At 38.5% G+C, this 27,718-nt stretch overlaps 1 protein-coding gene across 1 annotated transcript in view; it reads left to right on the top strand.

The window, feature by feature from the left end:
• The window catches only part of LOC120517386 (interleukin-22 receptor subunit alpha-1-like), a 94,177-nt gene that overhangs the window by 3,354 nt on the left and 63,105 nt on the right, over positions 1–27,718 (top strand). Inside the window, exon 2 of the mRNA XM_039739675.1 lies at positions 5,831–5,960. Coding sequence (XP_039595609.1) covers positions 5,831–5,960 — 130 coding nt within the window. The remainder of the gene's footprint in view (positions 1–5,830; positions 5,961–27,718) is intronic.

Below are 27,718 nucleotides of genomic sequence, written 5' to 3'. Positions count from 1 at the left end.
CAGTAAAATGGGCTAAGTCCAGGTTTTCTTAATCTGTTAGTGTCCTGCAGCCCATGATACATTAAAGATTTTGTTTTTTTTCTACATATTGGGAAGTTTTTCAAAGCACAAAGAACCAACTCCATTTGCAAAGAACCCGTCCCAGAATGAAATGGTGCTTGGGCAAGCAATGAAGCTACGAGGAACAATACAACATAGTAAAGAACCATATAATGTCATTAAAATAAGCATAATTTTTAAGAGTGTAGATGAACTCTTTTGCACTCCACTTTCCTATAGTAATCCCATGGACATGATGGTAAAATCCTTCCTTATGGACAAAGCTTCCACAGGGCTGTATTGCAATAGGCAAATTCAATGGGTGGATGGACGAATGGCTAGCATGATACATACAAATATATTGCATAGAATGCCAAAGCAACAAATAGCCATCCATCCATCCATCTTCCTAAATGCACTTACCCTGAGCAGAGTCACAGGGCATCTAATGTCTATCCTAGCAGTCATTCGAACAAACAACTGAACAGGGCACTATAGTTCATCACAAAGCAAACGCACACACACAATTCACTACGGCCAGTTTAGACCTAACCTGCATGTCTTTGGACTGCGGGAGGAAACCCAACATGAACACAGGGAGAACATACAAACTCTACACAGAGAGGACCCAGGATGTGGTCCCCAGTCTCCTTATTGCGAGGGAGCAGCAGTACCACTGCATCATTATGCTGCCGCATACATTCATATTCAGTATACTGTATAATGTATATAGTAAAAGGCCAGGGTGCAAGAGACAAAGGAATGGATTTTGCACTCTGACAGGTTTAGTGGTAGTTGATCCTTAAAAGAACCACTAGTCCCTTCGCAGCTGAACCGACAGATTCCTTTCCTGGGCTCTCTGCTGCACCACTCCATTGTTGTACAGCTCCAGACAGTGAACACTTATAAGTAGTATGTTGTGAAGCTCCATGTGCTCCCAGCATCCTTTCCCAGGCCTGCATATACACAATTACAGCTTCATCTCCTATGGCTTGCCACCATGTGCAACAGGAAAATAGATGTGAGTAGGCAAGCCATGGTCTTCTATAAGTGCTTCTCTTAAGTGATCTGTCTTCACCCCCACTTCCACGCTCTCAGGTGTTGCTTTTATGGCCAGCTTCTCGAGGGTAGCCAAACCTCTTTTGTAGTCCTAGGTCACCTAAAAAAAGTGTTCCTCTTAGGTTTGGCCCAAGGATGATACGATATATATATATATATATATATAGTGGTGAATGGCTGGCGCTGCTGCCCAGCCGGGATGCCCAAGAGGACCAGAGGACGGCTTGCACCTCCTCCAGACCACGAGGGGCGACCGCCCTGGTTGCTTTGTGGACCACGGGTAGAGAGCTTAGAAGCGCAACCCTATAGGGGCGCATGGTCGCCCCGCTGCCTTCAGAGCCCTGGACCTCAGCACTTCCGCCACACCCGGAAGTGCTGGGGGGAAGAGGACCGGGGACACCCGGAGTGCTTCTGGGTGCGCAGCCGGCACTTCCACCACACTGGGGAGTACCAGCGGAAGATGGCCGAGAAGCACCTGGAGCACATCCGGGTGACTATAAAAGGGGCCGCCTCCCTTCATTCAGAGCGAGAGTCGGGAGTGGGAGTGCGATGAAGCTCCGGTGGAGAGAGGAAATTTGGTCCAAGGACAGAGAGAGAGAAGCCCAGAGGAGTGGTGATTGGTGTTAGGAGCATAGTGTGCTGTGCGGGACTATTGTGTTGTGCAGAGAGAACTGTGAATAAACGTATGTGTTTTGATAAAGATGCGGTGTCTGTCTGATGGTGTTCGGGCATGTCTCACTATATATATATATATATATATATATATATATATATATATATACAGTATGATGCTTGCTTGCTGGGATAGGCTTCAAGTTAAAGCCACTGGATAAGCGGCTTTCAAAGATGGATAGATGGCAAAATAAAGTCAAACCATACTAAGAGGGCTATCCCACTATACAGTATATATATATATATATATATATATATATATATATATATATATATATATATATATATATATATATATATATATATATATATATATATATATATATATATATATATATATATATATATATATGTAAAGGACCGAGGAGACAGCAATAAGGGTTGGGGTTTCCGGCCCCAGTATATTGTACAGAACTTTTGCTCAAAAGAAAACAGGTCAAAGCATAAACTAAACAGTTCATAGCGCGCGCGTCTCCTGGCGCGCCATTTTATAGGGGTGGAGCGGAAGTGGAGGACAGCTGGGAAGGACCGCTAGGGAGGATGGGAAGAATGACGTCAGGGCAAGATGGCGGAGGAAGGGCGGAAGTACCGACTGCGTCAAACCAGGCCTATGGTGCTGGAAGGTCTCTTTTCTATAAGGAAGCAGAGGGAGAAAGTTAGTACCCGCCATTCCCTGGCGTAATGTTTTCCCAGGTGTTCTCGAATCAGTCCAGGCCTCCTAATCGCCGTGCGTGACAATATATATATATATATATATATATATATATATATATATATATATAATCCAATGTCTGTCTGTTTGTATGTCTGTCCGCTTTTCATGCAAGAACTACTTAACGGATTTAGATTGGGCTTATTTCTAGAATTTGCTTGAACATTCTAGTTCATTTTGTGACTTCCCTCATTGCGCTAAGCCTCATAGTTTGCTTGCAGGAGCGATATATTGACGCTAATCCGAGACAGAGGCTGTGGGCCGAGGAGAGGGGGAAGCGTGACGTCAGGAGTAGGGAGCTGGGCAGGTCCCTCCTTACTGTTCTGTTCCACCTCTACATGGGGTATGGCTAGTATATATATATATATATATATATAAAGCTACATGTCCCTGATTAACTCTTTAACTGACTGAAAAAGACTTTCTTGGTTATCTGTAGACAACCAAAAGAAAAATGCTTTTCACTGCCTGATCTATCTAATTTCCCCTGAGGTCCCCAAAAATCCAGCCTTGACAAAATGCCAATTTAATGATAAAATAATCAGTGAAAATCACAATAAGGTATTGCTTTTTCTTAGTTCAAATGCCTGACTTGCTTCTGCACATTCATTTAGGAGACAGTTTAAATTAGAATTCCAGTTCATTTGCACATTATTAGTACTTTATTAATTTCTTTATGCTATCTATCTATCTATCTATCTATCTATCTATCTATCTATCTATCTATCTATCTATCTATCTATCTATCTATCTATCTATCTATCTATAACCAAAGCTTCTGTTATACAGAATGAAACAAAAAAGTTGGGACTTTGTATACATAATAGACTGTAAAGATGACAACGGGCATGATGACAGGATGCTGGTGGAAATGTCTACAATTACTGACAAGACCACATTTATTGGATCTGTCATGAACACAATGTACAGCACCATTTAGAAGAAGACATCAATGAGTCCTGTCAGATGACAGTGGGGATATGGAAATTACACATCAAAGCAGTAGATTAGGGTTAAGGTTTGAATCAACCTCTGGAAAACCTTTACTGCCACTTTTAGCATGTTATAAGAATCACACAGCAATGAAAATATTTTGTGGAAACAAGTGTATGTGTGGTCTAAGAACCTTTAAGGGAGGTAAAGAAGAGGGCGCTGCTTTCTAACTTTGGTACCACCTGCCAGATCCTCCCGTTATATTTAAGAGGATCTAGAACAGTCTCATACTACTTAACAACTCCATGAACACAATGAATGTCCACTGTGCAGAGATCACAACCAGTATCCAACAGAGCCAGAATCTCGTGTCCAGCCAAGCCAACAGAGACCCTGAAGTTATCTTTAGATGGGACATGAAAGCAACACATCTTGGCCAAGTCGATCTCCATAGATTGATTTGGTGAGAGGTGAAACTCACTAGCCAGATGTCTAGGCTGGCTACAATGAAAGCGCTTTGTTTTTGTCCCAGCTACAGAATTTCCTCAATAGTGTCTTCTGCCCTGGGCGCCGGCCTGAGTGCCCCCCTCCAGCGCCAAGGAGCCTGGGCTTAAATTTGAGAGACTGGAGAGGGGGTTGTAACTGCAAGTTGCTCCCAGGCAAGGAAAGAATGAGCCAAAGGCTTGGCCTCAGGAAAGCAGCTTCCTGCGACTGGCCATCGGACAGGAGCAGGCGCCAGGCTAAGTTTAGCCAATCTGCCTCCAAGTGGCTTGGGCCCCTTCCAATCTGCAGGTCAAATCCAACAGTGGGTCAACATCACTCTGGAGCATTTCATCACAGAGAACATCGCTTATCCCAGACAATGCTGTCAATAGCAAGCTTTTCTATACTGCACTTGAAAGAATCTCCACATAACCAGCTTTGCATTAGGTTCAGCAAGTCCTGCCTTTGGATAGGCCGATTAGGACTGACCTGCCGCAGCCAAAACTTACACGTTCACTTAGTAAAAGAATATACATGGTATATTGTGATGAACTGAAACAAAACAAACAGAAAAGGCTGGGCTATCATGGAGCACACTGTTTAATTGTAATAGTGCTATTTCAAGTGAAATGAAAGAAAACAAGAAGCCAGGACTGTCCGTTACTTTCTCTTAAGGCTTTGATATTCCTTTGGGCTGTTGAATGACGAATTCTGGGTGTTTCAATTGTAAATATTGTGTCTTCACATGACTTCTGAGCAGGGCCAGATGTGATGCCACCCCTCCTCTGAAGTTTCCTCCTTCATTCTAAGGCTTTTATTCGCTCTTGCACAGAACCTCTAACAGATTCCCACAACATGTGCGAGGCAAAATATATAAATATATACGTGTGTTTGTGTGTGTGTTTGTAAATGAGTTAATGAACAAATGGTTTCACTTAATAACACAAAGCACCAAAGCCATTTTAGCTGTTGCTGCTGTGTAAGAAGTTTTTAATGAATTTTAAATCTTATTAAGACTTAAAACCACCAGTGACATTTAGAATAGGAGGTCACTATAGTTGCTTATGGCTACGTAACAAGATCTTAACAAAGAGTTCTTTGTGTTTTATGGCAGTAACTGACTAAGAGCTCCACTAGCAAGCCCTAAAAGCCCACCTTAAATCTAATGTGTTTTGCCAGTGTTGCTCTTTGAACTGTGTCATGGCTTTATTCATATTTTTGACGTCACTATGCAATACTGCTCTTTTTATGAGTCAAGTAGCCAGGCAGGAGGAAGCTTATCAATGCATCTTTATTTTAAGGGAGCGCCTCCTTTCAGAAAGCTGACCAGAGTGTCTTCCTGAACAAAGTGATTCATATATTTTTATATCTTTTAGAGTGGCATGAGATAAGCCGATTTATGAGTGTATGTATTTAATATATAAAATGATTCGTTAATATGTTACACCTTTTATGACCTAATTTTTTTCAGTAGACATGAGTTAAAGTTACCATACTCTAAGTTTCGCCCCATACCTTTTCCAGCATACGAGACTAAAAGTTACCAGAATCTAAGCACTGCCCCATACCAAGTTTCTTTATTAAAGTGCGTCCTTGCCACATTTCATCTTAGCAGATTACCCACACCTATGTTGCTCAAACTTACTGTTTATCATTCCCATTGCACAAAAGCTTGCCTGTACTGTCTTATCTTGCACACCTAGGTGGTTTAGTTATCCTAATTGACCTTTTAATGCCATTGAATAATACTGTGCAACTTAAAGCATATAAAAATAATCCCACAGAGTTTGCTCACAATATTTACCAAAGGAGGAAATGCACTGTATATTCTGAATCAAAAGGGATTTTGTTTACTGGAGTTAATATGTGAACCCATGTTGAATTGCCATTCATCCTTCATATCTGATTTGTAATTTTTTTTTTTAATTTTAGGCATCATTGTTGTTCATGGAGATGATCTTCCTAAAAACATTGTGGCATTTACATCTGTAAATTTGGAGAATATTCTAAACTGGAAGATAAGTGAGGACCCAGGATACAATTACACAGTACAGTACAAAAAGTAAGTGTCAGTGTCCATTTAATGTTTCTGAGTTCTAAGAATATCCATTGTTGCGCCTCACAATTAATTGATATCTAAGAATGTCCTCATTGTGTTCAGTGGTAACAATATGAGTTATAAAGTTCTACAAGTGAAAGTAGACTTACCTGAGGTTCCTTCATTCTTTAAATATACTTGATAGGGATAAAATTTTATGTGAAAAATTACCGTCCATCAAGGAAGACAATTGACAAAGCACCTGAAGAATTAAATTACAAAAGGCATCAAGTGTCATTATGCAACAGGACACTAGTTTTTATTACATAAACCTAAATTATTGTGAGTTTATTAAAGCAGTAGGTAGATAGTTATATAAGTTAATATATATATACAAACCCATTTCCAACGTAGGGGGCCCACCATGCAAAATATAAATAAAAACAGAATGTGATGGCAGTGTATCTGTTTTACGTTTATACATACAGTACTTACTTCTTTGCATGGTTGAGATTTACTTTACATTGTGGATGCAGAGATGAACTGTCTTCACAGACAATGATTTTCGGAGGAGTTCCTGAGCCCATGCAGTGGTTATCACTACAGAATCGTGTCTGGTTTTAATGCAGTGCCAGCTGAGGGCCCAAAGATCTTGGCTATCCAATGCTGATTTTCAGCCTTGTCCCTTGCATAGATTCTCTAAATCATTTGCACTGCAGATGATGAAATCCTGAAGTTCTTTGCAATTTTATAGTGAGGAAGATAATTCTTAAATCCATCCATCCATCCATTTTCCAACCCGCTGAATCCGAACACAGGGTCACAGGGATCTGCTGGAGCCAATCCCAGCCAACACAGGGCACAAGGCAGGAACCAATCCCGGGCAGGGTGCCAACCCACCGCAGTAATTCTTAAATTGTTGCACCATTTGCCGGTGCAGTCTTTCACAGAGTGCTAACTCGTCCCCATCTTTACCGCTGAGAGACTCCGCCTCTCTGGGTTGTCCTTTTTATACCCAATCATGTGACTGACTCATTGCCAATTAACCTCATTAGCTGTGAGGTGATCCACCAGGTGTGCTTTATATTTTTACATTACATAACTTTGCCATTCTTTCATTGCCCTGTGCCAGCTTTTTTGAAACGTGTTGCTGGCATCAAATTCAAAATGAGTGTGTATTTGTCATACAACAATAACATTTTTCAGCTTCAACACTTAATGTGTTGTTTTTGTTTTATTTTTAATAAAATATTGATTCAAATGATTTGCAGTTCTTCACATTCTGATTTTATTTACATTTTACACAGTGTTACATCTTTTTTGGAAACAGGGTTGTAGTATATATCGTAAGATAAATATGTTTTAATGATCTACAATGGGAAAAATGTACTTTAACATATCCAGCTTAAGTTAAGAGGAGGATAGCAGTAGGACTGCTACTCCTTTGCAGCTCCAAGCATGTCAGCTCAATTCACAGCCAGTCCAATGGCTGTGCAAAGCTTGTTCACCTCAGTGCTTCCCTTTAGGTACTCTGGTTTCCTCCCACAATCCCAAGCATGTGTCTTATGCATAGGTCAATTGGTGACACTAACTGGCCCTGAAATTCTTAGTGTGACATCCTAACAATTGCCTAGTGTCAATTACAATCCAGACTGTAAAAAACCTCACACCGTTCCAGTGTGGCGCTGAGGTGTTGCATGGCTGCACACGGGTCCCAATCTGGGTGGTCTGTCGTGCGGTGGGTGCGGCAACGTGCAGCGCATCCTCCCAACCCCTCTCCTCTCTCTCAGTCCAGACTTTTAAGGGACTGCAAGTGTGCTGAAAAGATGCATGGATTGTTATACAACATCAATCAGAAGCAAAGTTAATTAAAGGAATCTGAAGGCAAACATATTAAACCTGGTCGACCTTGATATTCAGTCTCACGTTTGTGATTTCCTTTGTGTGCTGTAAATAAACTAATGGTTAATATGTCTGACGTTTACACATTTTATAGTAAATCACAATAGAGTAAAAAATGAAAGAGAAGCAGTTACTTCTTTAGCTGTTTTCTCTTTTGAATTGCATATCGTTTTTGTTTTCACTTTTATTCAGGTTCGGGGATTAGATGCTCTAGCTGCCAGTTTTCGCTGATTTGGTTTGTCTTCTGAAGTCAATTTTCTGTATTAGCTTGCATTTATCTAATTTTGCTTTCATGAATTCCAGTTGTATTATATATCTGTAGTAGAGGTGGCTGACCATGGTCACAATGCGTATGTGAGCAGGCCAGGGATTATGTATTTGGCAATCTGGAGTCTGATGTGGGTACGTTTGCTGGCACACAGGTGGGCACTGTTTATGAATTTGGAAAGACCAAGTGGATTTGAGGGGGCATGGACAGCTTTAGGTGCTCTCAGGTGAATTCATTCTGCCTTGGCCAGCTTTATTAAGGAGTTGGTTAAGCAGTTTATTACAAATGGTGTGTTTGTTTACTCATTTCAAGACTTTATTTGAAGTATTTTTATCTCTTATGTTGGTTGGGTGCTGGCCATTTATTACAAGACCTTAGTTAACCCTTTGTAAGAGATCCTATTGGGACTGTCATGGAGTTTGTATTTACTTTCCTGCAATGACCTTAAAATTCACCAGTTAATTACAGTCTCTTGTTAAAAATACATGTTTTGAAGAGATTTGTCCTGCTGCCTCATAGATCCAGCATCCTGGGTGTGAACCCCATGTCTGTTCATTGCATGTGTGGAGTCTGCATGCCCTCGCCGTGTCCTTGTTGATGTATCCTTGCTGTTTTCCAGTTTTCCTCCACATGTTCTAAATTGGGTGGGTTACAGGTGCATGGGGTCTACAGTGGACAGATATCCCATCCACAACTGAAGCTGGTGTTGTGGCTGGTCCTGCCAGGATAGGTTTGGGGCCACCTTGGCCCTCAATCGAAAGAAGTGGCTTTAAGAATGTTATGTTTTATTAATTTTATGTATGAGTTTTTCTGAACAAGTTGGATCAGTTATGCTTTCATAAACTACAAGGCTCTCAGTTAATGTTTCTACCTTCTCTGCCTTGTTGGACAAATGCAAAATCGGCTCTACTGTTACCAAATGGCAAGGAAAAGTAAACCCTGAAATGTGATATTTTAAACCAAGCAATTCCATTGTATATAATCCTTTTTTGTCTTGAGTATCCATTGAGGACTTTGATGATGGTATACTCTGATTAAATATACTCAGCTGTAAAAGTATGTAGCACACCTCATGAACTCTGCCTGTTTACCAAGCTCAGTAGCCAAGGTGACGCTGCAGCTTTGGATCATCATCCCATTTACGTGCAAAAGCAAAACTGCATGACAGTGCTGACAATAGTATTGTTTAAGCTTTAAATAGCAAATCGATTTCCAGGTTCAGCATTTATTAAAGACAAAAACAATTCCTGAGTGCAGCTCACAACTGGTGGCTACTTTCTATAAAGTGAAGCTGAAACAACATCTTGGGGGGCATCCCTGTGTTTTGCAAGGACAGCACATTTGCGTCATTTGCTGTAATCAGCCTGGACATCAAGTTTTTGATAATTAAATTTGGTTGCACTTTGAAGCTTAACAAAAGCATGTGAATCATGGGAACTCAACAGTGCTGCCATGCTACAGACAGAAAAGCTGCATGACACTTTTCTTGATTCTGTTATGAACAGTGTGCTCAAAAAAGTGAGAAGTGTTATGCCCAGCAGGCACGAGATTTCAGTGGGTGACTGGAAGAAAAGGACATAGACCCAAAACTGAAGTGAGGGTCAGCTCTCTTGGCAAACATGTTGACGTGCTGAATGCATAAAAGACCTGCAAGGGGTGAGTTGTGTGCTGATCACTGGTCAGGTGATAAAGCGATATGACTGAGTAAGTGACAGGCCTGTACGTACTTATACGGAATAAACTGTGTGGTGCTGTGGCCGAATGTTAGCACACTGGTTCACACTACTGCCTCACGAATGCTATGCCTTGTGTTTAAATCACACATCCAATTGTTTTCTGTGTGGGGTTTGCATGTTCTCCCCATGTGTGCAAATATCACTGGATAAATGAGTATTTATTCTAAACTAGCAAAATACCCGCGCTTCGATGCGGAGAAGTACTGTATCATATACATACACACACATATATATATATATATACACACATACATATATATATATATATATATATATATATATATATATATATATATATATATATATACACTCTTTGGGGTGCGAGCAACTGTTGCTGGGGGTGCCAGAATCCATCAAAGAAGAAAAATGATAAACATTATTTGTACAAAATCTTAATTTATTTATCCATTCCTAAATAATTAAATGGGCAGGCTATTTCGTATCAGTGCAATACGCTGCTTGTTAAAACGGATGACTCCCGCTCTTACGTGCAAGTCTGCTGTGGGTATTATGAACTATCGTATCTGTTCAAGTTCTAGAAGGAATTTTTATTTAGTCAACAGAAATATCTTTGGTAGAAATGTAAGTTAAATGTAGGCATCATTGCATAATTTTTTCTTCACCATAGAAATGTAAAGAGTAAATTCGCCTTACATTCCAACCAAAGATATTTGTGTCGACCAAATAGAACTTGAAAAGATATATTTTTTTGAATTTGATCGCATAATTCAGATCGAGTTGATGCGCACTACATCGAGCCTGCGTGCTATTGTGGTTTTGCCTGTGTGCCTCAATAAGTCACCCTCCCCTCGCTCTTACTTTTTTACCGTTCATCTAATGATTACACTGAGTATGGCTTTACCAAAACAATCATTGATCGCGAATAAAGTATCCATTATTCATAAAGCTTCAATTGGTGATCTGTGTTTCTGCGTTAACCGCATATTTTTTCATACGTCTCAAACCAAGGGGATGTGAGGCTAAAATGAATCGGGAAGCGCTGATATACATGTATGTGTGTGTGTATATATATATGTATGTATGTATATATATATATATATAGAAATAGTTTTACTGTGAAATAATGCAAAGAGTACGCAACATGTGTTTCGCCCTAATTTTGGGGTCATAAGGCGTACATACTCACTGCACCCCCTCTCGGGAATCGAACCTCGCTAGAGGTTATATATATATATACCCGCGCTTCGCAGCAGAGAAGTAGTGTGTTAAAGAAGTTATAAAAATAATGTAATATGATTGTCAATATACAGTAATTGTATTGTGAGTGTTATGAGTGTTGCTGTCATCAAGGATTTGATTATCATTATTTCTTTCAATCAGGTTCGTATTTGTAGGATGTGTTGTGTTCAAGTTACATTCCGTGTTTGTCAATCGTTGTAAAGATGACAGGTTTCATTCATTGATTCGTTTCTTACTGCATCAATAAACAGCTCGTCTTCTTCTTTATCTGAGACCTGACACACTGCATGCACAGGTTTTTTTTTTTTACACTGTCTTCCTTTAGCGGGACATTGACTTTTTCCACCATGTGCTTTGTTTCCGCAGAAGTTGGATTTATGAATATGCTTGTATGTATCAGACGCTTCATATTTTTTGCTGCCTTTTCAATTGTGTAATTGTGTTTTTGTTCAGCACTCTTTGGAACTGTTGCTTTTTGGCTGTGCACTGCGTCAGTTCATGTGAGCCGCTTGGTGTACATGCATCGAAGGTTCCCAGCTGTGCTGGTGCCATCTCGTGCAATGTCCACGGCTGTATTTAAAGTTAGCTAAGACCCGGCACTTAAAAGTTTCTCTCGCAGTTTCGCTGAGTTTGTGCCAAACACCACCCTGACCATCTCATCTTCCTCTGCATAAGCACAGTCCTTCACCCATGAATATTTAGCGGCAGTGTTTCTATTGGATTGCCACTGACGGACAGCCTTATATGGGCAGGCACTAAATTACGTGGGAGGCATAACTCCGCCTCCCACGGCCATCGAGCAGAAGTCTATTATAGTATATGGACGAAAAAATAGGTTCCAGTTATGACCCTTACGCATAGAATTTTGAAATGAAACCTGCCCAACTTTTGTAAGTAAGCTGTAAGGAATGAGCCTGCCAAATTTCAGCCTTCTACCTACACAGGAAGTTGGAGAATTAGTGATGAGTCAGTGAGTGAGTGAGTGAGTGAGTGAGTGAGTGAGTGAGGGCTTTGCCTTTTATTAGTATAGATTAACTGTTATATGGTTTGCATGTTTATAGTTGGAAATCCAGAAAGGAACCAAATGAATTAAGTATCTTAAAACTGTTTTTTATTCATAAGCTTTCGACTCCTACCAGGAATCATCATCAGAGGAAAATGAGTAGACTTACAGGAACCCAAGGCAATAAACAGCAAATAAGGAGGGGAGGGTAGGTGGATGGGAGGGAGGCAGGGATTGATGAGGTGCGTTTCGGAGGGTGTTAGTCATAAAGCCTTACTTATTATTTGCAGGTTCTACTTTTTAAGCCTGCATATGCTGGGTTCAAGCCCAAATGTCTGTCAATGGTGTTTTCATTAAATAAACTGTGTAATGCCTGGGAGGAATGGGGTACGCTGGCTAATATGACTGCCTTTAAATCTGGGGTCCCGTTGTTGTCTCTTTGGAGTTTGCATGTTCTCGCCATTTTTGCATGGGTTTTCCTTCCACAGTTCTGGATGAATATTTTCATGAGCGGTTCATACCATAAAGTGATCTGACTGTTTAAATTCACATGGGAATTTTAACAGAATTCAGTACCACATGCGATAGCAAGTTTTATATATCCATTTAAAATGGGATGTGCACACATTTTGCAATACACATAATAATAAAATACTTTACATTTGTCATTCCAACAGATGGTGCATCAAAAATATTTGTAGTAATAAAATGCATTACTAAAAAATATTTTTCATGTATCATCTCTTGGAATGACAATTGCAAAGCATATGTCCCTGTTATATGGTATTTGGTATGGGATTTGTAAAAGCTGTGTTAATGTTTGTGATGCCATCTGACCATCTGTTGTAATGAAGTTACAGGGAGTTACAGATATTTAAGCAACGCAGCTATAAAGTTGCAGTGTTTGGATGGAGCCAATAACTATTTTGGAGTGCTTTCTCTGGATTCTGACTTTGTTGATAAACTTGACTTGCTTGTTTGAAATATTATTTGATTTTAATAAAATCAATAAAATACAAAAAAAAGGCCTGATACTGGACTGTATTTAGTTCTTTAGCTTTGATAATACAAAAAAGTTGACCATGACTATTTGAGAAAAGCAGCTTATTTCCTACATCCACTCCTTATGAAGTCTCCCTCTCCTCTGTGTGACACTCCCTGTCTCCGTTGATAGCTGTTCATTCTTTGCTACCACCGCTTCTATGTAACTGTGATCATTTGACAGACTGCTATTTTTCTAAAAATTGAATCTTTGCTGCAGTCCTGTTTTGAAACTGTTAGAAAGTTACATTCGGTCTGCTTTGAGTGGTTTTTGTGGTACATCAAAAGATTCCTTCACAAAAGCACAAATACAGCACTCATTGAGTGAATGTTATCATCAGTTTTGGGTTGGCATAATGGAACAACCGAGCAGTAGTGTATCAAGAAGGCAGAAAAGAGGATGAAAGCCTGAGTAGCACAGTGATGGGCAGAATATTACTAATCACTAAATGACCCCTCGGAAAATTATCTGGGGCAGCCTTCCATCGTGTAACCCTTTAAAAGACATTTTTAAAAAGGCTTAAAAATAGATCACTTAGGCGACTGTTAGGGTAAAAGCCAGGACAATAGACTACTGATATTAGAAAGGTTAGCAAGAAACTAAGAGAGTGCAAAATGAATGCCGATGAGGAACGGGAAACAATTTAGTGTGCTTTAAGAGGAAAGTAGGCAACACTCCATATTGCAGATAGAATGAACACCACTGCCTATTAAGGAACAAGCCTGTGATGTCTTGTCCACTGGTCCAATGACCTGAGCACAATACAACCTGTCAAAATTTGAACTTAATCAATTGGCTAATGGGAACAGAGTCTGTTACATTTTGCCTACAGCTAAAGTTGTAGGTAATGAAGTCTGTGATGTTTTACTCACAAGTCCAACTACCTCATGAGAATTGAGCCTGTGCTATTTTGCCCACAAGTCCACATGTCTATCCTGCATGTTCATCCACCATTCTTCAGGGATAGATTCATACCTAAATATATATATATATATATATATATATATATATATATATATATTTTTTTTTTTTTTTTCTCACAGACTGACCACATAATACTCAGATTTTCATCTCTGCTTTTATTTTCCAGTACAATTGTTCACAATTGGTGCACAATTTGATGAGGTAATATGGAGGGGAGATTTGAACCTTCTCAATCGACCAGGGTATGAACCTCTACACTGCCCTGCTACATTGGAATAAAGTCAAATGGAATACATGGGAATACAGTCAGACAGACAGACAGGCAGGCAGGCAGGCAGACAGACAGACAGACAGATAGATAGATAGATAGATAGATAGATAGATAGATAGATAGATAGATAGATAAATGTGAAAGGCACTATATAATAGATAGATAGATAGATAGATAGAGAGATAGATAGATAGATAGATAGATAGATAGATAGATAGATAGATAGATAGATAGATAAATGTGAAAGGCACTATATGATAGATAGATAGATAGATAGATAGATAGATAGATAGATAGATAGATAGATAGATAGATAGATAGACAGATGTGAAAGGCACTATATAATAGATAGATAGATAGATAGATAGATAGATAGATAGATAGATAGATAGATAGATAGATAGATAGATAGATAGATAGATGTGAAAGGCACTATATAATAGATAGATAGATAGATAGATAGATAGATAGATAGATAGATAGATAGATAGATAGATAGATAGAAGTTAAAGAAACATAGATAATATAACAAACCAGCAAACACATAGAAGAACTTCTGGCCTGGATAATAGTGAAAGTTGTTGCTGTCTAGTAACACGTATATGGGTCTCAGTTGTACCACAGGTTTTCATTTAAAGGCATTTAACATTTAAATAAGGCAGATCCAACTTGTTTTGTCCACAAGTAGAACATGACCCATACCTGGAAGTTTTTTTTTTTATTTTTACCAAAGTTCTCATGGTTGAAGTCACCACCATTCCAGGGTCAGAATGGTTCATTATTAAAGTGTTGGTAACACAGTGAATGATTTTGGTGGCTGAGTCCCTGTTTGTTGAAGGAGGAATATAACCATTAATAAGGATGGTGTAACTTGTCTGATGTATGATGCAAAGAGGGAAATAATGTGGATGAATTTTGACAACTTATATTTCAATGTCTGGACTACTGTGAAGGAACATGGCCTCAACTAAAAGATGATGTGGATTTAATCATGTGAGAAGTTGTTTACTTAGGATGATTTATTACTTTTTAGATTTGTTCCTTGTCTATATGTACAGTATATGAGCTGGGGAATCTCAATTCCTAGTCAGAGTGACTCTAGTAGAATGAACAGTTCACTTGCTGCTCTCTAATAGATCTACTGAATACGTAAATATTGTAAGAAAAGTGAGGGACAAGGTACAGAAGTCCAAACCTCAATAATTTGGAAACCACATGTCCTAAGAAGGCTTTCTTAAGCCTGCTGAAGAAGCTCTGTCCTCTTCAGGGGTGGGTTCAGTACTGACCTCCAGCATTTGGGTTGACAATCTCTTAAATAGCTACCAGAGTAGAAGAGGTGGGACTTCTGGGTTGGACCTTTTACTCTTGTGCTTCTGTAGATGATGGGGGAGAAGGAGAATGCTGACCGTGTTACCTAACACTGGGATTGTGCTGTTCTGACCATACCCAGACTTTGAAATGGCTCCCTATGTGTGCAGTTCCAATAATATATATACACCTTTGCAGAGTTACTTTGGAACGTTTATTTTAAAGAAATACATGACGAGAACATCTTTTAGTTTTAATTGTAATGTGCTTACTTTTACACCATGCCCATTCACAGAGATGTCCAGTCCCCCTTCTACCTTTTTCTACTCTTTCTGATCATATCAGATGAAATCCAACCAGCATTAAAATGGCATTTTAAATAAGAAGTTAAACCAGTTCTCTGCAATACACAAAATGTCACAGTACCTGAACACATGGTGACCTGCCATGAGATGTGACAGGCACTTTAGGCATCTTATTTGAAAGTGATTGAACATTCCTTATTATTTGGAGGCAAGCCAGCCCTTTCTGTCTTTGGGTAAGCTGCTTCTCTGATCAGGTGTAAAAGAGCGTGTGGCCTGCAAGGGGGTGCTCCAGCTCCCTAAACCCGACACAATCAGATGCAGACACAAGTCCAACACAGCACAGGCTTTTATTCAGCTATGGGAAACTCTTCCCAATACAGTCCCACAAGAACAAGTGCCACGGCCGTCCACCACAAGCTTCTTAGGAGCTAGTGAGTGCAGTGCTACTAGAACACTACAGGAACATTTGATATGCTCCACTTTATATTTCTCAGAGTCTCTTAAATTTTCAGGCTTTGAAGACCTAACATAGCCTTCAGATCCTCTTCACTCTACCTGTTACTTCTCTCAAGTTTGCAGCTTGTCACATTTGAGTCAAGCTGATGCTCAGGTTTGTGATAATGGCTACATATAATCAATTTAAAATCCTCTTATTTAATTTATAGCAACCAGCCAGTTGCCAAATGACATTGAATCTTAACATTATTGTTTTAAAAAAAGTTAAAACTACTAACCACAAAGAAAAACAGATAGAGAACCCAAAGCGTCTGTATAAACCTGCCACCATTTTGGCACCTGGAAGAATAAGTTAGTAACAACTGTGATGTGTCTCATATTTGTCAGACCCTGTAATGTTCCTGTATGTGTTATTTCAGTCCTGTTAAGCTGTGTCGTACTGTACATTTGATCAGAGGGCCACAGGCAACAGTTTAGTTTTCAGACTTAACAAATAAATCAGACTGAATGGTTAATCAGTGTCACGAGTGACAGCATGACCTTTAAAGCTGCATATCATTTAGGCCTTGCAATGCTTTGCTCAATGATTAATCTCATAATTAGAAGAAAGATAAGTAAAACCATTGTGTGGAATGCTCCACGAAAGTCCTTTGCAGTAAACATATTTTTTGGCTTTCTTGATTCAAGCCCAAATATAAAGACATATGGATCATTCTAATAGATTTAAAGATTCTTCTAAAGCACTTCCATAAATAGAGTCTTGTCCTCAATATGCCATCTGTAGTTATGTCTTAAATATTGCAATAGTATGCATGCTTTACACAATTACAGAGTGGGATGACAGATTTACATGTCTCTTTACCGTTTGATATGGCTAGTAGCTATGCATTTTACTTCTTTTCACAAATATCATGCTCATGGTTTTTATTTAACCCATATCTCCTTAAAGAACTATTAAAGTCTTCAGCTTAGTGACCTTTTACTTTTGTTAACAGATTAAACACATGAGATCTTCTCTAACAATCTTTACTGGCCGAGTGGTTAGCACTGCTCCCTCTCAAGTCCAAGTCCAGAACTTGAATTTCTTGTCCAATCGCTGTCACTATGTCAGTTTTCTTTGGCTACTCCATTCTTCCTCTCCATCCCAACACATTTGTGTATGTGCTATCTGACCTTAAAAGTGGAAGGCTATAAACAGTGGTGCCATCAGGGGGAGTTAGGGTGATACCAAGGGCCTTTGACTGACAGGGGCTCTCAAAAATATTGTTGGTGAATATACATTTAGAAAATTAAATTAATTATAATTTAGAAACTGTTTTTATTTTAACAAAAGTAGCAATTCACACTCCGATTTCATTTCATTTCTCCCCTCTGTTTTAGCTAGAATGGTTCAGGCTGCTCCTGATGAACTTGAATCAGAGTAGCAGTCTTCCAGTTGCCAGCCAGCATTAGACGTGTCTTTGTTTGTCCCATTTCTTTCCCCTCATGGGCCTCTCTTGGCATTTTAGTTCTTGTCGAATTTTTTTAATGAGACTGGGCTCCAGCCATTTCAGTCCCTGAGGTCTTAGTTTGGAATCACACCCTCCACTTTTTTTTATTTTACTTACAACTAAGGTCTATTTTCAAAACTTGCAATGTATCCCTAATCGTCTTCCTTCTCAGCCGCTTCATAATTTCTGTAACACTTGATCCTCTTCTTTGAGACCTGTGGGAATCTCTATATACTCGTCTGTGCAGAGCCTCATATCGACCTTTACTAATTGTCTCTTTATGGCAGCTTCACCTCCCCTCTACATGCCCACATTCTTGGAAATCTATTTTTAGTAGTATTTTATTTTTCTCTAAGAATCCCAACCTTCAAGACATTCAATTTAGGATTGGTCATCACACTTAGTTTACTTCCGGAAAGCATTTTGTCATGGGTCTGGCCACTGATCCCTATTGTCCGTTCTGCCAGGCGAGCATCCCGGGTATCCTTTTGTTTATGTTTGGAGAGTGCCTCCCCAGTATCCACTTTGTGGTTGTCTATCGCTAGATTTCTCTCATCAGTTCTTCACAATAATATTGCTTCCCTTCCTTAGGATTTTCTCTTAGTGGACCTCTCGTCTCTTTCTCTCTCTTACTTCTCTCCAGTGGAGGCTGTTTTTGTATTTGCACAGTAGCTATGAAGACATTTTTAGCTTCTCGCTGGCAATCTGATGTGTATATCTTCTTCACTTCTTGGCAATCTTCATTGTTCAATCTTACTCTCCTAGAACTCTCAGAGGCAGTAATCAAAGGGTCGTCCACTTCACATATTACAAAATGGTATGCTCTTATGAAAATTCTGCTGTTGCTCTTCTTTTTCTGCTTCTTAAAAACTGATTTAGTGTGGTTTGGCATTTGAGTGGCGTTTCCTCCGAGGTTTTGCTCAATCTGTTTTTCTTTTAGTCTTTTCAACAGGTAAAAATATGTGGGTGTGGGCTTACTGTATATGTTTACTCTTATTACTGCTTTTGCAATTGTGTTCTCTTGACTGTTTATTTTATGTGAAACCTGTTAATGTAATTATTTATATTGTGCATTAATGTTATTTAAAGTCCAAAAAACATTAGATAGCAAAAAAGAAAAAAAATGCGTCTTCCTTTTACTTAATTGAAATGTCAAAGCCAAATTATACATTCCAGAAAATGAAACAAACTTGAATCAGAGTAGCAGGAAGGAATGGCAATGAAAGCTTGAAAGAGAGAAGAGCAGGCAACAGAAAGATCAGTTTATTAACGTGAGTCCTTTCTTCATACTTGGTGCAAATGAACCAGTTTGCAGGATTGCTCAATTGAACCCAGAAACGAATGGATTAAAAAAAAAATAGATCAAATTAGAATCCAATTTAAATAAGCCATCCAGGCTTACGCAATCTGTGCCACCACCACCTGATCAAAGCACCGTGATGTCCCTACATTGATGGATTAAAGGCCAGAAGTCCACATGACCGTTGTCATCAAGTTCTTCCATGTGAACCCTGAATACCATGAGGACTAATTGAGGTCATTGATGTTAGGTAGAATGCCTATAGGGGTCTGGGTGGTCTCGTGGCCTTGGAACCCCTGCAGATTTTTTTTTTTGCTTTTTCTGCCCTCCCTGGCCATTGGACCTTAATTTTATTCTATGTTAATTAGTATTGTCTAATTTTATTTTCTTATATATATTGTCTTTTATTTCTCTTTCTTCATCACATAAAGCACTTTGAGCTACATCATTTGTATGAAAATGTGCTATATAAATAAATGTTGTTGTTGTTATTTAATTGACAAGGAATGGGCTGTATCACAATAAATGTTTCTGTTACTAATGATTTTAATGTTAAGCAGCGTTTTAATAAGAGTATCTCTGCGCTAATGTTGCTCATGCATCTAGCTGAATCAATTCTGCCCTACTTGGTCTGCTCTCGTATATGATGGTAAGTATTAGGGCTGTCAGATCGAATGCAACTTTTCAAGTACAATTTGAGTTCATTTAAAAAGGATGCAAGGCAAAGACTTCCATTTGATTGTAAAAGAATAATTGTTTGTTTTACCTGCAGTCATTTTAGCATTGTGTCCTTCCAGACATACTGCGCAATGGTATATTATTTTACAGATACTGTTTTTGCATTTCACTTCCTTTTTAGAATTTTGAATGGTTAGTTTATTATCTTCATTACTATAAAAGCCACACTACTTCACAGCAAAGTTTTGGAACAGTTTTTTTTTATTCCCATCATCCTTTTTTTTTGGTATTTGAAACATTTTTCTAAACAGTTTTCTGAAAAATGTTGTTCTTCATTAGATCCTGTTCTGATTTACTTCTAGGCTTTTGAATACTGACTGTTGTTTTAAGCTATGATGTTCTCATAAATACAAATGGAAAGTAATCAGTATGATTTTCTTTCATTATTGTAATGCTTTAAAATTCCCACTTTGAAGAGCTTCTTCAGAGTCAGTAATGGATATTTAGCTACTTCAACCAACTTACAATGTCACAGAATTAATCAGCGTCTTACATGGCTGCTTGCATGATACATAATGCCTAAGACAATGAAGCATAATTAAAAAGGTTTAGGATACATTTATTACATTTTTTCTGCATCTGTAAACGAGAAAAAAAGACCCCATTTAGTTCTTCATTGACTGTTGGCTCTACTTGCTGCACTTAAATGTATCAAATCGAGGTCCACATAATGTGTGTACTTTGCAGCAGCTACATTTTTTAAGCTAACCACATCCTACACTTTCTTGAGATTTTCCTAAAGATTTTGAATTATATTGTTTTTGAACTTATTCTTTCCTGGTAAACACTCAAACTCAGCTGTGTGAGCCATGGGTCAAAAACCACACACTCAAAAAATACTGGATACCCAGAGCCCAAAACAAATGTCAAAAATGAAAGTCAAAATAACACACACAAGTTCTAATACCCTGAATACAATGCACCAAAAAGTGAAAGCATAAATGTGTGTGTCAAAATCAACAATACAAACTGGTGATATCTGCAGCTGTCATAGGTGATGCTGGCTGACACACCCAATGTGTATGACTTTGAGTCTCTTCAGGTTACATTTCTGCATCTTATTTTATGGGTCTTCTTGGTTTCTTCTCCTCCTTCCCGGTTCTTTTCACTTCCTGCTTGAAGCTGACTTTTTAAAGCTTATCAGGGTTAAAGTGAATACTCCCAGCCCCTCTCTGTCCATGTAATTTCGACAAAAAATATCAGCACAATGGTTCCAGTTTACCATTTAAGGTCTGGACCTTTCATCTTCATGGTGGCAAGACTCATTTTTCAGAGTTTGGCCTTCAGTTTGCTGCCTTAACTAACACTTCCTCTTTCTGTGGTCGACAAGCTACTTTTACTGAGTTCAAAAGTTCAAGTGTAAAACAAAATAAAAGAATGCATAGAATAAAAATTCAGTTATAACAACATAAAAAGTGTGTATAAATAATAAACAATAATCTATTATGCATTATCTCTCTATTATAATAAAAAAATCCTCTGACAAGACGAAACGTTTTAGCATGGGAGGAGATGTAACATTTTCAGAGAGATACTTTCATATCCCATGAGACGAGACTTTGTGCCAAGAGATTTAACCATGCCCGGGGCCGGAAATAAAAGACAAAGAGTAGATGACAAAGTATAACATTGTAAAGAATTCAAAAACATTGGCGCGATACACATGCAGAGCAGGTTAGATATAATGAAAGTACTAAAATTCGAAGTCTCAAAAAAATGAGAGTAAAGATTTCATTAGTGCAAACAAACAGAAATTATTACTCAGTGAATAACGGAACAGTGAAAAGAGGTTGAATATATTGTTCGGATTTAAACTTTAAGTCAAAGACTTGTAGATCGTCTAATTCGTGTTGCTATTAGGGAAAAGTAGTGTTTCTTCCTAATGCAGGGGCGTATACATGAGAATTAAAAGATTTGTTGTTTGGTGAAAGTGAAATCCATATACGTGAGCGGTAGAGACGCAAAGGGGGTTGGCAAGCAAAGCGGTCAGTAATAATAATAAATAGCACTTCAAAGCACAAGAATAAAATCACATTACCCTACAGTCACTGATCGAGAAGTTTGGATGCTGCTGATAGCACACCACCCTCTTATATAGGTGGGAGATGATGACACACCTTGTCATGTGGCCACTGTGTTACATGACTAGCAATAGCATAGTGATCATACACAACATGACCGCAAAAATAAAAAACTACCACAAAATGGTGGCGACATTGAGGACACAAAATGGCTTTGCTAGAGTAACAATCAAAATAAGTAGCAAAAGAACAAAATATTAATGGACAAAATGTGCATAACATGCAATCTGTATGTTCCAAAACCTTAGAATCAGAGCAGGGTAGGGTTGATTGGAGAATTCATATTGGCACTGTGTGGATGTATGTGTGTGTGTCCAAGTAGGCTTTATAATGGATGGCTCGCTTCCAAGGTTGGATGCTGCTTTCATTTTGGCATATTTTGTTTTTGCACTATGTTTAATACTATTTTATTAAATAAAGAAAAAGTACAAATAATAATATTCACAATTTCTACAGTCCGATTAAATGGTTAAGATCTGGCAGATGCCTCCTCTGCCTCAAATCACGAACAGAAAGAACTTCAGTCCCAGGAGATAAAAATAACAAATGGTCATCTTGTCAGTCATTCTTCAAAACTGCAAAAACAGTCATCTATTATTGATATTGTTTTTTTTTAACTATTATTTATTAATTTAAAATAATCAAACAATTATTATACCTCCTTCTGCACCGTTTAATATTTTATATCTATTTTTAATGTATATTTCTTATTTTAAGTGCACAGGCTGCTCACTGAGCTGTATTTCACTTTATCCCCTTGAGTGTATACATGTGATAAATAAATAAAGTCTTGAATCTTCAAATCTTGAATCTTGTTCTGCTAGGAATAAAACACTAACAGCGAGAAATGCTAGAAGAGATGCAGTAAAGAGTTAGGCAACAATTACAACCGGGAAATCACCACGAGCATCAAAACATTTAAACGAGAGTCAAAAGTCAAAGTCAGAAGGATGAGCAAAAATCTTAAACCGGGAGATCAAAATAAAACAAAGATTCTTTCAAGAAGTACATATATACTGACTGCACAGAGCAGCAGTCATTTTGGATAGAGGCGTAATAAGAAGGCTGATCGTAAAAAATAAGTAGACAAGGTCAAAAATGGTTAGACAAGATTTAGTAGCATAGCTCAGAATGGGAGACAAAAACCTTTAGTAGAGAATCATAGCAGAAATGTTCAAACCTCAAAATATTGAGTAGAGTCAAAGCTAAAATCTTAGTTCAGGGGCAGAAAAGAATTTAACACCAGGTAGTAGGAAACGCTATGTATTAGGTTGTACCCATAACCTGTTAGGCTTTTGGTTTCTGTTTCTATTTTTATATATTTCTTCCCTTGCATTTCTGTTATCGTATTTTTTAGACCGTTTTGTCATATTTTGTATTTTTCACAATCGTTTTTTTTGGTTGCCATCATTAGGACCACTTTACAAGGTGCTAGGGGTGTGTCCTTGGAGGTTATAACATTCGGTTAACAACATAACATAATAAAGGAATTTACTTCTTTATCCTAGTTGCAGATTAAAAACCTTTTTTTAAAGCAGCTTTTTCTAAACAAATTCTCAGAACATTTCATGGTTCTGACATTTTCCTTTCAATATTTGATCACGATTTTTGTGCCTTCTTTTGCCTTTTAATGCTTGTGTTTTTAATCTCCAGTTTTGGCCCTTTTCGTATTTACTCTTCTATGTCCAGGTCCAATCTTAAATTCAGTCTTTGCGCAGATATAACACAATCTTTGACAATGAACACTTCATGTTTCCGCCTCATGAGTCATCCCGTGAACACGTCCCTAACTATGGGTGCTCAACTGACACCTCTATTGAAAATAAAATTCCCCCGTGGGAAAAAGTATTTACTTCTAAACACCATTAAAAATGCATCATATACAAAACTCAATGTTACAACCAACTTCCTTGATCTCTAAAACTTCCACAATGACAATTTCATTATTTTTAGAGGCCAAAGAGAAACTGTAAACAATTTTAAAAAACTGCAGGTCATAACAACAAAGAAATTTAGAATATTTGCAATCTCAGACACAGAAAGGTCATTGGGGATGACCTGTTGCCCTGACTGTCATGTCTTCATGTCTCAGCAAGGGTTCCTCCTCGGCTGAGATTCAGATTCATGTTTGATGTCTCTTATGTTTAAGTTTGGTTCTTTGAGTTATGCTATTTATGTGTATTAGTCTTTGTTTTGTGGGTGGTCCCCAAGAGGTGGGGCCATCTGCCAGGAACTGCTCTCCACCCTTTGAATCCAGAAGGTCTCCCACAGTTCCTGGTGGTTCACATCAAACGTGCCAGGAAGTGGTGAGTTTACTTGTGTCCTTTTCTGTGCTTTTTGTTAATTATTGGATTTGTAACCTGTTTGCCCTGTATTTGACCTTGTATTCTATTCTGGGACTTGTTTGCCTTAGGTTGCCCTTGCTAGTAACTCCTTTTTTGTGTGCAATAAACAATTACTCTCTATTATAATAAAAAAATCCTGGGACGAGACGAGACTTTTTCAGAGAGATACTTTCAAGTCCTGCGAGACGAGACTTTGTGCCAAGAGATTTAACTACATCCAGGGCTGGAAATAAAAGTCAGATACTAGATGACAAAGTAGAAAGTCGTAAAGAATTTATAAACGGTGCAATACACATGCAGAGCAGGTTAGAGAAAATGAAAGTACTAAAATTTGAAAAAAATCATAGTAAAGATCGCATTAGCGCAAACAAACACAACTTATTGCTTGGTGAAATAACGGAATAGCAAAAAACGATTGAATATATTGTTTGGATTTAAACTTTAAGTCGGAGACTTGTAGATCATCTAATTCGTGTTGCCATCAGGGAAAAGTACTGTAGTGTTTCTTCCCAATGAAGAGGCCTATCTGCGAGAATTAAAAGATTTGTTGTTTGGTGAAAGTGAAATCCACATACGAGCTTCAGAGAGGCGAAGTGGCTAGCATGTAGCTCAGGCTGGAGGGGTTGGCAAGCGAAGCGATCAGGGGGCGAAAGCCCCTAGTTTTAAAATAAAGATTCAGCACTTGCTCTTATTACAAGTGATATCCCCCTCTGGCAAGCACTACTGGGGCTCTAAGATCATAATACTGATGCAAAATTCTGGTTCATATCTGAGGCATCAAGCAAACAAATTACAGTGCCTGTGAAAAAGTTTAAAAGTAATTTTAAATATCTTCTTATATAAAATGCTACCATGGCTGTCCATTTGTCTGTCCAGGATTTTAAATCCCCTGTAGGTCGCAAACCGTTCGACCAATTGACCTGAAATTTGGTACACATATACTACGTGACATCTACTATCTGCTTTCGGGTGATAATTCACCTCCAAGGGTATTCCTCTTTTTATTTTTGTTTTATTTTATTGTAGAATCAACTCTCTGCAGCGATCGGCAGGGCGGCCGCGTGGCACGTCCATACAGGTGGCGTTCTCATTCCCTACCACCTTCGCCGTCACTTCCCCTTACTCTTCATATCTTAAATTATCCTTGAGGCAGATTGAAGACTTAAGTGTCAGCTTAAGTGAAAAATTAAAGAAAATGTACTAAGTAATTGCAACACAAACATTAACTTAATCAGTTTTAATGCAAAAAGATGCTGACGGAAGAAGGGAAGAAGCGGACCGCTAGGGTGGAGAACAGAAGAACTGCTCAGGAAGCAGTAAGCGCATCAACCTCTGAGCAAACGAATGCTAAACGTACAGAGAAAGAGGATGAAAACTAGGAATGCTCAAGTCAAGTGTGTTCACTACACGTTATCATGCAGTGCGCCGTTACTGGTCTTCAATAAATGGTGAAACAAAAAAAAATACAACATAGAAAAAGTTATCTCCATGGTCAAAAACCCCAAATGGGTGAGGTAAATGAAACAAATGTTCACTTAGAAGATCAGAAAAATTAAGTAAGAAACAACATTATAACAATCGTCTACATTACATGTAGGGCAGAAAGAGAAAAAGTCTCCTTTAAATTAAGGTTGCTTTCAGTAGTGTGTGGCAGATGATTGCCAGCTTGGCACCTGCGGTCAATGAACATTTTATTTACACAATACATTTTCATGTGTTAAATACAATTATTTTTTGAGAAGCAAGTGTATCTGGTGGATCATTCTCTTTATTTTGGCATGTCATTAACATCATTACCTGGCCATCGGACCTTACTCCTTTTCTATGTTAACTAATGTTGTCTTATTTTAAGTTCTTGTTTTGTCTTTTATTTTTCTTTTCTTCATTATGTAAAGCACTTTGAGCTACTTTTGTATGAAAATGTGCTATATAAATAAATGTTGTTGTTGTAAACAGATAGCAAAAAAAAAAAAAAAAAAACACAAGCATAAATCCATCTTCTGCCAGGTTGCCACCTCCATCAGGATGCCAGCATGCCTAATTAAGATGAACAATATTTCAACACGCTTATTAATGTGAAAGTGTCTCAACATTTTCTGATTTGTTCTGTCCTTTTCTAAATTAGAATGGAAAGCTAGAGCCAGCATAGCACAAGAGAAAGGGAATTTAAGGTAAAAAGCAGGAAGCATTAAAAAACAGATGTGTAACAGAGTCTAGGCTAAACTGTCAAGTCGTGACAATGAAGTGAATACTCGGCTATCTTTTACATAATGAGTGGATGAGATAATTAGATCAGTTTGGCTACATAATTTATACATTTACTTGATCCACTCTTGTGTAATTTAAACATTTCAGGTCAAATGTAAAATACATGTCTCTTCTGTCAGCTCCTGTTCCATCAGGTCTTTACTGTTTCCTACTTAGTACTTGGACACATTTAACAAATCTGGGATTTTGTACATTTCTGTTTTTGTTTTTTTTTTCATACAAGAGATGTCACCAAGAGAGTTCCGGACAGGGGGGCAACAGAAACCTCCCCATGGGTTTAAGTCCTGTGGCTGATATTATAAGTCTGGTGTTTGCACATTTTCCCTATGTCTTCATGAACTTTCCTCTCATACTGTATCTGCAAAGACATACAAGTCAGGTTAATTTGTGATCTTTGAATATATGGAAGGAATCAGTCATTTTTTATTTCTTGCAGAACACTATGACCAACTGCTATATTACAATACAGTTTACAATGAAGAACAGGCTTGGTTGAATGGGGACAATAAATCCCTGTATAACTGAAAGTGGGTGTATGTGTACACGTGTGTCCAGGGGTGGTTTCTTAGCTTTCACCTGCTTCAATAGCCTTCAGCTCTCTGTAACTTTTTACTTTAATAATTAGCTATTACAGGCTGAATCCAATCTTGCTAAGTTCATGATTGGATCCATCTACCAAGTCCTTGTTAGTCCATTCAGTTCCTTCTGTTGTTGTCTAATGTGTGTGAAGCGAGGAGAATTGGGGCACATCCTCAGCAACAGTACTGGTGCAAGACCTTCGGCACCGTGATCAGGTGCTGAACGCAATAGCTGGGGACATCTCTACGGTCATCTTCTGTTACAGGCTGCACCACCCAGTGCTTCTTCAGGAAAGGAAATAACTACGATTTCTCAGAAAGCCATCAGAGGTTGACCAGGGCAAGCAACTTAATTTTTCTGGTTCTTATTACCATGATAACACTCAAGCTAGGCATTGTGATGCTGTCAGAAACAACAAGGCCTGTGGTAATGTTAGAACTGGCAATGCCGTGCGATGACAGAATGGAAGAAGTCTATGAAGGAAAGTGAGCCAAGTATCAGGATTTGGTTGAAGACTGTCAGAGACAGGGGTGGTGTGAACCATGTCTGAACATGAAACTTTGTTG

This window comes from Polypterus senegalus, chromosome 17, assembly GCF_016835505.1.
Source record: "Polypterus senegalus isolate Bchr_013 chromosome 17, ASM1683550v1, whole genome shotgun sequence".
NCBI lineage: Eukaryota > Metazoa > Chordata > Cladistia > Polypteriformes > Polypteridae > Polypterus > Polypterus senegalus.
This window is presented reverse-complemented; position numbering and strand designations above follow the sequence as displayed.